This window comes from Macaca mulatta, chromosome 10 (assembly GCF_049350105.2).
Source record: "Macaca mulatta isolate MMU2019108-1 chromosome 10, T2T-MMU8v2.0, whole genome shotgun sequence".
Lineage (NCBI taxonomy): Eukaryota > Metazoa > Chordata > Mammalia > Primates > Cercopithecidae > Macaca > Macaca mulatta.
The window spans coordinates 71,030,213-71,039,026 of NC_133415.1; the positions used below are offsets into that span (position 1 = coordinate 71,030,213).

The 8,814-nt window shown below is 41.2% G+C and overlaps 1 protein-coding gene across 4 annotated transcripts in view; it reads right to left on the bottom strand.

The window, feature by feature from the left end:
- SPTLC3 (serine palmitoyltransferase long chain base subunit 3) overlaps nt 1-4,818 on the bottom strand; it is a 173,485-nt gene extending 168,667 nt beyond the window's left edge. For 3 of the 4 annotated variants that reach the window (XM_028828183.2, XM_028828181.2, XM_077951200.1), the window contains exon 1: nt 4,289-4,818. In XM_028828183.2, the coding sequence (XP_028684016.1) occupies nt 4,289-4,405 (117 nt within the window). In that variant the 5' untranslated portion in view covers nt 4,406-4,818. The remainder of the gene's footprint in view (nt 1-4,288) is intronic. The other variant, XM_077951199.1, reaches the window with a different exon arrangement.
- Nucleotides 4,819-8,814: the final 3,996 nt, after the last annotated feature.

The window sequence follows — 8,814 nt, forward strand, 5'->3', positions numbered from 1 at the left end:
TTTCATCTTAATGGCTGCAGCACGTGACACACAAGAATGTTTTTAAAATGATGAGCCCATGAAAACATGGGGATTCCTTGAGGAGTTCATGCAGAAACCTTGCCACGTTGGGGATTGTTTTAAGGAAACAGGAGCCAAGAAACCAAGGCATTAGAAAATGAATACCAAAGACAAGAGTAGGATGAAGATTCAGAGCAGTTGAAAGGGATTTCTAAAACTTTTAGTTTATGAGTTCTCCTAGTAATTGGCGAGAATATTGCCCTCTATTTCAATCAGGGGGTAGCGTAGGTGAGCCCCACAGACCCTGGTACTTACCACGGCTGTCAGGCAGCTACCACTGTTTGCAATTAAACTTTTAATCAGTCACGGCTCTTATTCTCTAGAATAAGTTTATACTACAGCAGAAGAGTAGCTTCAGGATATTGCAGGCTTCAAGAGGATATAGAAAGGTGGGGAGAACAGAAGTTCAGCTTTAATGGTTCTAAAACTGGAAATGATTTCCATAGTAATGCAGCTTAATCCTTTCTCTTCTTCCAGCATCTGCTGAGCACCACCTCAGCTACAGCACTGCCTCTCACTGTCTGCGACGAAGGCTCACTGAATTGAGAAACGTTTCTCAGGTCATATGACCTGTTGTGCCTCACAGCTTCCTGGAATGCTGTGTGACCTTTCTTATGCCCTTTACTAGCAACTCCTACATTCATCTCCGGAGTTCTTTTCCTGTCTTTTCCTCTTTGGCCCCCAGGAATAAGTTCCCTATTTTATCTGCAATTATAACGTCTCAAGGTTCAATTTGAGTCTTCCCTGCTCTGAGAAGCTGTCACCGACCACCCCAACCTGTGACTTCCTAGAACACACTGAAAAAGGAACTGGCTTTGAAGCAACCTGGATTTGGGTTCAAATCCTGGCCATGCTGATTGTAATTCTTCGGAAGTTCCTTAGTGATTTTTCTTTCCCCATCTGTATAATGGACACTGTACTACCACTTCATGGGGCTGTTTTGAAGGCACAGGAGATGCCTACCTAAAGTGCTTAGCCTTTCCTGATATGTAGCAGAACATTGATATTTATTATTATTTTTGCTCTTCTCCAGCTTCCAGTACTAATATCTATGCCACTCATTTGTCCTCAAGTTATGTCTGCTTTATGACAGCTGTTGTCCTTGCACTAGCATTTAACTTTGATGTGATTTTTTAAATGTTGATATAAGCCTTCTCCTAACAGATAAGTTGTAAACTTCTTATTTATCTTTATATGTCCTAAGAATAACAGATGCTTAATAAATATTGGTGAAAAAAAAAAAAGCAACCACGTGTTAGGGCTCATTACCTATACATGGTTTTACAGCATTCAGGTCAAGAACTCAATAAACCTTGAATTACAGTAACTCTAATCCTCAAACGTTTTTGTTTTCCAGGAAAGGGATGATTAGGAAAACTTTACAACTTTTTTTTTCATCCTGCAGGTTTAGTTTAAGAGAAGAAAATGCAGACCCTATCCTCTTAAGAAACTACTTATGGGAAAATGCAATGGAGACACAAGGTCTGTCTACCTTTCTGGGTTTTGGTTTTCCTAATAAAAGTTTATGGCCAGGTAGAAAATAATTGCTGGGAATTAAAAAGCAATTATGTGGATAATAGTTGCAAAGTAATTATATAGAATTAAGTAAGGAATAGGAAATTTCTATTCATTAGGAAAAATTTTGATTCAATAAAAATTACAAGAAATATTAAGTTTATAGATTAAGACAATAAGCACCCATCTGTCTGTAGTGTGGATATGCTCATGAGGAGGGAGAACAAATCCTCTAGTACAATAGTCTTCTGTTAGAAGTAAAAGGTAGGAGGCCATATTGGGAATAAACAAGTAAATGGACTTAATCAGTGATGAAAACCAGTTTTTGTGCATTCTCAGAACATACGAGGTTTAAAGAAAAAGAAAAAAAAAAAAAAACAGGAAAAATAGTCAAGCTCCATAAAATCTCCAGAAAGGAACTCTAGAAGGTTGCTAGACTGGAAAGGCTCTGGTCCTTGCCAGCTTTGAGACTGGGGCAGCAAACCTACATGCTGGAGCAGGGATGGCAGCCTATGCTGGACCAGAGGGAAAGAGGATTCCTGAGCACTGCCTAATAGTAATTTTCATATTGTTTGTTATGCCAGGGAACTCTTTGTCAAGAGAATCTTGTAGGATCCTCTGATGTATAAAAGAGATAACAGTGTTGCTGTGTGGCTGCAAATAAGTGGGAAGAGAAAGGGTGGGAGGATCATTGGAGGGGCTGGTAGGATCTTAGATGCTGCAGCAGAGGACCTTAGGCCAGGCAGAACGTGTTTGGGAGACCAGCAGCCTAGGATTCTGTAAGCCTTTGCAGACTGCTTCTATCCACAGGCAAGGCTTTTGGTCTAGACCTAGTTTGTTAAAGGGCCCCAAGGATCAAAACTAGTGGCAAAGGAACATGAGAGTAAAGACAACTTTGTTCCCATCATGGAGGGGACGATAAGCTCTCGTTTGCTCCATTACACTATGATCTCAGCCGGGGTTTTTTTTGTTTGTTGTCCTGAAAAATATTTTTCAAGCCATAATTGAGGCTCTCAATGAAAGCCAATTGTAGCTTAGTGACACCTAAATGTGTCTGAGACAAGAGGCTCTGGATAGCCCTTCAGGAAGGCAACAGCAGCCCTGATGTTTTCGACTATTCTTAGGGAAGCCTCAGTGTCCAAGGATATTTACAGTCTTGCAGCTGCACTTCATAATGAACCTTTAGAATCCTGGGTATTATCCTCACTTAGGAGTGGTTTTAACTGTCTAAGTTGCTAATCTCATACCTCGAATGTGATTAGAAAACCAAGATAAAATAAATAAAAGGGAGAAAAGTTATGAAGGAATCTCTTCCCAGATGAGATCCCTCAGGGTCAGAATGATCAAAAGGGTAAGTAGGTGAATAGCCTGTGAGTTACAGGCATTCCAGAGGCAAGGATCATCTTGAGTAGTGGCCTGAATTGGTATTTAGTGATGCATAAGTGGTGGATATTACTGCAATTTCCTTCATGCAACTGACAGGAGCTGAGCACCTTCTCTTCATGTTGCTCCAGTTTTCAGATCCTCAGCTGGGACAGGTCAGTTTTGAGGTTTCAGATAGACATATCCCAGGATTGGACAGTGCCTTTTGTTAAGAGGGTAATGCTTTTGGGGACCACAGCCTGTTTACACACAACTCAGGCTCCAGAACTCCTTTAGCCTCTTCCAACTGCACACGTGAATGTAATTCACTGAGTGGAGGATTGGCCCCAGCCAGACCCACCTGGCCTGTGATCTTAGAACAATCTGCCTTTCCTGTGGGTGGATACGTGCTCTCCGGATGATCAAATGATGGAAGATTGCATGGGACTCCCTGTGCCACTTCTCTTTCCCAATAGGAGGCTACCTGTTTGACTGCTTGGGCTTGCTCCTGGGGCAGATGAGCTCACCCCCTGCTGCTCAGAGCAGAGTGACACGGGGTGTCCTGTGGGGAGTGGGGAACTGCCTTACATAAGGACCTCACAGACCCAGGCTCTCTCTTAAAATAAGCTGACAACTTTCCTTGAGTTCCTCCTGCCTAGTATATTCTGCAAACATCCTGGTGCAATAAGAGAAAAAAAAAAGGGCCAAGTTACAAGTTTGTTTTAAAGATGCTGTTCTGTTTTCTGAGTGCAGCGTATCACAATGAGCCATGCTTTCTGAAGTGTTTGGAAAAGAATGTCTGTGACGTCACATTTCAAAGAAATACTGTAGCCTCAAATCAAGTAGTGAGCTATAACAATGCTCCACTAAACACCAATAACAACTCGCCTTTCAAAGAGAGATGCATTTCTCATGGACCTGGGAAGAATGCCATCTCCACCACATAATGTCAGCAAAATGTACTTTCACTTCCTCTTTTTCTTCTGAAGCATGATAGTTGTAGCAGGTCTCTTGGACTAAAACATATGCAAAGAGTTGGAGCCTTCATAATTCTTCCCTCCCCACAAAATGCTTGAGACAAAAGTCTAGTAGGTACATTTGTATTTTAGGGAGCCTAAAGCTGTGTGAGTGTCTGTGTGTATCCTCTTTTGCATTCAGAAGACATTTTCTCCTTAATCCACACCTAAAGTTTTTGGTAGCCAAGCACTTTCTATTAAAGGAATCAACAGTCAAAACACATAAAAACACTTCATAAGATGAACTTTAAGTTAGGACAGTCCCAAATATCTTCACAGAGAAATATTGAAATGTTCAGGTAATTCAGAGAAGAGTAGGGGAGAGTGCCTCTTACCTGGGCTTCTTTCACTATTCCATTCTTTGTGCAGTTTCTGCTTTGCAGGCCATTGCTCTGTTTCTTGTGATTGTGAAGTTTCCCATTGCAAACAGTACCACCTCCAGGGTTAGCCATGGGTGTGAAGTGACAGAGCCCGGGACAGGTTTTCCTTCAGAGGTCTCTGCAAGCTTTAGTTTTTAGTCTGTGAGGGGATGGGATAAAGCTCTTTGGGGCTGAGCCCTTAAAGGAATCTTACCAATCAGGCTTTTCCAGAAGAAGAGCAACAGCCTATCTTTTTGCCAGATCGTTGAAACTAAAACAAACGGTTACCTTTATACTTCTCAACTCCAGTCAAAATGTGAACTCCATGGCAACAAACCTGCTTCCCAAACTATAAAGGAGATTGTCCATGCTGGCTCCTTCTGGGGACTGAGGGAACCTGGGGACTGAACAACCCAGTGGCAAAGTGTGAGGAGGCGGGCTGGGAGGTGGAGAGTCTTTTAAAGACACACACACACAGCACACTCACAGAGTCTTCTAAGTACACTGGGTTCTGAGTTAACCTCTTTTTCCCACCCCCTCTCTCCTGCATGTAATTGTGGTTTTTGGTTGTAAACCAAGCTCAAAAGTTAATATTTCTTTCTGCTATAAAATAACATTCAGAGGTGGTTGCCAGGGGCTGGAGGGATGAGGGAAAGGGAAGTTATTGTTTAATGAGTGCAGAGTTTCAGTTGGAGCAGATGAAAAAGGTATAGTGATGGATCACTGCACAACAAGGTGAAAGTACTTAATGCCACTAAACTGTACACTTAAAAATGATTAAAATGGTAAGTTTCATATGATGTATACATTTCCATAATTTACAAATGATTTGAAAAGATTTTTTAAAAGCCAGTATTCAAAACCCACCTATGTTAAAATCAGTACTACAATAAGGGGGTACCGACCCATCAAGAATTCCAGTAAGACAGATGTTGGGGAGACAGAATATTTGGTGACTGCATTGTCTTTACCTTGTGACCTTGGGGGAGGCATTTACTCACTTTATGGCTCAGTTTTTCCACCTATAAAATATCTGCTGAGGTGGAACGAAAATTATGACATAGCTCGGGTTTGCTACCAATGCAGGTGTGAGGTGGTTGGTGACTGCTGGGTCCCAGTCCTGAAACACATCTGGTTTACTCATTAACTCGTATTCTCTCAATGCATGAATCTTCAAAGCTCTTTCTTCCTATCATCATCAAATGGCATGGTGACATGATTTGCTGGAGAGTCATTACAACCTGCTGAGTCTTCCCAAGCCCACCCTTGTGGTTTTCCTGAGTCAAGACTTCTTTAGCATCAGACTCTAAGAAAAGAAACCAATTTGGCTGGGTGCGGTGTCTCACACCTGTAATCCTAGCACTTCGGGAGGCCAAGGAGGGCAGATCATGAGGTCAGGAGATCGAGACCATCCTGGCTAACATGGTGAAGCCCAGTCTCGCCTAAAAATACAAAAAATTAGCCAGGTGTGGTGGTGAATGCCTATAGTCCCAGCTACTCAGTAGGCTGAGGCAAGAGAATGGCGTGAACCTGGGAGGCAGAGTTTGCAGTGAGCCGAGATCGTGCCACTGCACTCCAGCCTGGGTGACAGAGCGATACTCTGTCTAAAAAAAGAAAAAAAAAGAAACCAATTTATTGGTGCAGTAGACAAAAACAAACAATCAAACACACATACACAAACAAGAAAACAGAAATGGCCCCTGTTTCCAGAGCCTCATGTCCTGTACCCCAGCTCCCTTGGACAGGGTTCAGTTCTACTCCAGAATAATGTGGTTTTTGGAGGTGGACATGCTAATGCTTCTAACCATGATTTGCATATGAGGGTACCTGCCTTTCCCATCCCAAGGAATGCTAGAGGAATAAGATAAGGCCTGAGGCCAAGGGAAGAGACGGAGTTAATACCAAGTGTGTTCAGCCCGGTTTGTGTCTCAAGTTCAAACATTTGATCGCATTTCTCTCAACCTTTACCATCAAAGTAGAAGTAGATTTTTACTGGTCTCTCCCTTCCATGGCTGTTTCACTGGATTCGGGGGCTAAACTCTTGTAGGTGTATTTTCTTCTAAGATTTAGGAAATGGAGAGATGAAGAGGTAGAGGGGAGCACGATTGTTGGCCCAACTGTCTCACATTACTTAGAAAGACAAGTCGAAGAGAGGGCATTGTTTTCCCTGAGCTCTATTGCCCTGTGTAAAGCATTTTTTAAATAAAGATTTTGAAATAAACTTTTTAATGTTAGATGTCTCTTTTCTTTCTTTTCTTCTTCTCTATCTCTTTCCTCTTTTCATGTTTCTCCTTTTCGCTTTCCTCCTCCACCCTTCTCTTCTTTTTCTCCTACTTTTTCAAGTTTTCTTTTTATAAGGGACAAAAGGCCTATATAAAATAAATCTCAAACACAGCTGAATTCTGCTTTCTCATTTTCCTTCCCCTAATTGCAATTGCTAAGGTTAGGTAATCACACATAGATTTCCGAGAAGTATCTACTACGTGCTCTCACTCTTGAAACTTTTCTATTTTACTTAACCATATTGGAATGTGTGCATTGTTGTGTACACAAAATTACGTTAACACACCAACCATTTGGCATCAGGCACTGCTGGTATGTATAGTCAGTGGTGACTCGTTGCTTCATACCATCTCCACTTAAAATAAGAGAGGAGTTCTGTTGGAGTGAGTGGTAGGTTTAGGTTTAAGGTTTGGATCGATACTAAAACACAGACTTAATATTGAGCAAGATTTGGCATCTCCGAACAACTAAATACATTTTGGATCAACTAGTAACCTCAACAAATGTTTGAATAAGTACTATGTATTTGCTGAGTCCTTGGATATCACAAGGAATAAAACATACCTAGTCTCTACCTTCATAGAACTAAGACTTAACTGTACCCACATGCCTTCGACTTAGGATATCTTACTATTAAAGGTAAAAATAAATCTTCCCGTTAGTACATTAAAGGCAAAGATAAAATTAGCAATGGCCTTGTGGTGTTCTCCAAAGTAATGGTTTTGCCCCAATGCCAGATTATCAGCTCCTCTCTTAATGAAGCAGCCGAAAAGGGAGATAACAGAATGAGGATAGGCAAGAAAGGGAAGGTCAGAGGCTTGGCAATGTGTTGTGGAAAGCTCTTGGAACAACTTGGGGATAGAAAGTTGGCAAAAATGGGAGGATATGAGCAGAATAAACTGTCAGAATTGTCCAGTGCACAGAAATCTGTTCATTCTCAGTGACTCAATTTTTACCCATGTAATGGAGAGTGATGCTCATGTAAAACTAAATTTTCAACAGGTTAAGTGACTTTTCCAAAGCCACAGAATAACATGTGGTAGAAGTGGGTCATGAACTCAAGAACGTCTGGGTCTAAGTGAGTGCCCTTTCCTTATACCATGACACACCTCTCCTCCAGCTGTTGACTTGAGAACCATCAACCACCAAGAAAAGAAATAACAGAATCTGTTACTATTTGGGAGATTTCATTGGATTGGCCAAATAATGAATAAAAATGCTTTATTTGTCTTTTTGATCTATTACAAATTTGCAATATATTAAATAGGTACAAATAACTAATGACATGTCAATATCTATTAATAAGTCTACATGGAAGTACTTAAATTTCCCAAAGAGTTCAGTCTGGAAAAATCCTCATGGTAGAGACAATTCGTTTCCATAGATTTTCTCACGAGTAGGTTTACATCGTAAACACGATGACCTAAGGCGGCCAGCTGCATGTGACCTAATATTAAATTTGAACTGACCAATAAGTCATGAAAATTATCTGAGAAAACCCAGAAAGTGATCATGTCAATTTATCTGACATTAGGTGGAAATTATAACTCTTAATCAAGATCAAGTTAATTTTAGTTTTCACACTTTTGGGTTTTGCACACTGTTGGGATTGGAAAATCCATGCGTAGTACATATTTAACATCACATACCTTTGCCCTGAAATAGATCATACTGACACAGTCAGTCCCTCATTCATATCCTTTTGACTTAGCTTGGAGGTCCCTGATACACGGTGTCAGCTGTTTTCTGCGTTTCTATGCCCAGGTAGGTTCTCTGACCACGGGGTATTCTCCGCTCCTGCAGTATGGGCCAGGTGTGCTGGGAAATTCACATCCTTGAGAGCAACTCTCAGCCAACAAGGGATATAAGTTGGTGGATAAACACCCCATGTTATTTTCTTCTTTATGGGACAATTCTGAGGCATGTTCACAGCCTCTGGAGAGTTCCCAGTGGGACTGGGGCTCTATTGCCCTCAGTAGTAACCCTCTTATAAAAACACCCATTATTACGTTTTCCTCCCTTCCAGGTTTTACTTATCCATGATTCCGGAAAATACCTCCCCATGAACTACTTGCACCTAAATCCTTGTCTCAGAGTCTGTTTGTGGGAATGCATATCAGGGCAACCAAGTCCATATTAGCCCATCAGATTTTATTGATCAGAGATCAAATTGGATCTTTTGAATGATCAATATTAGACTGTTCTGAAGATTGAGAGAG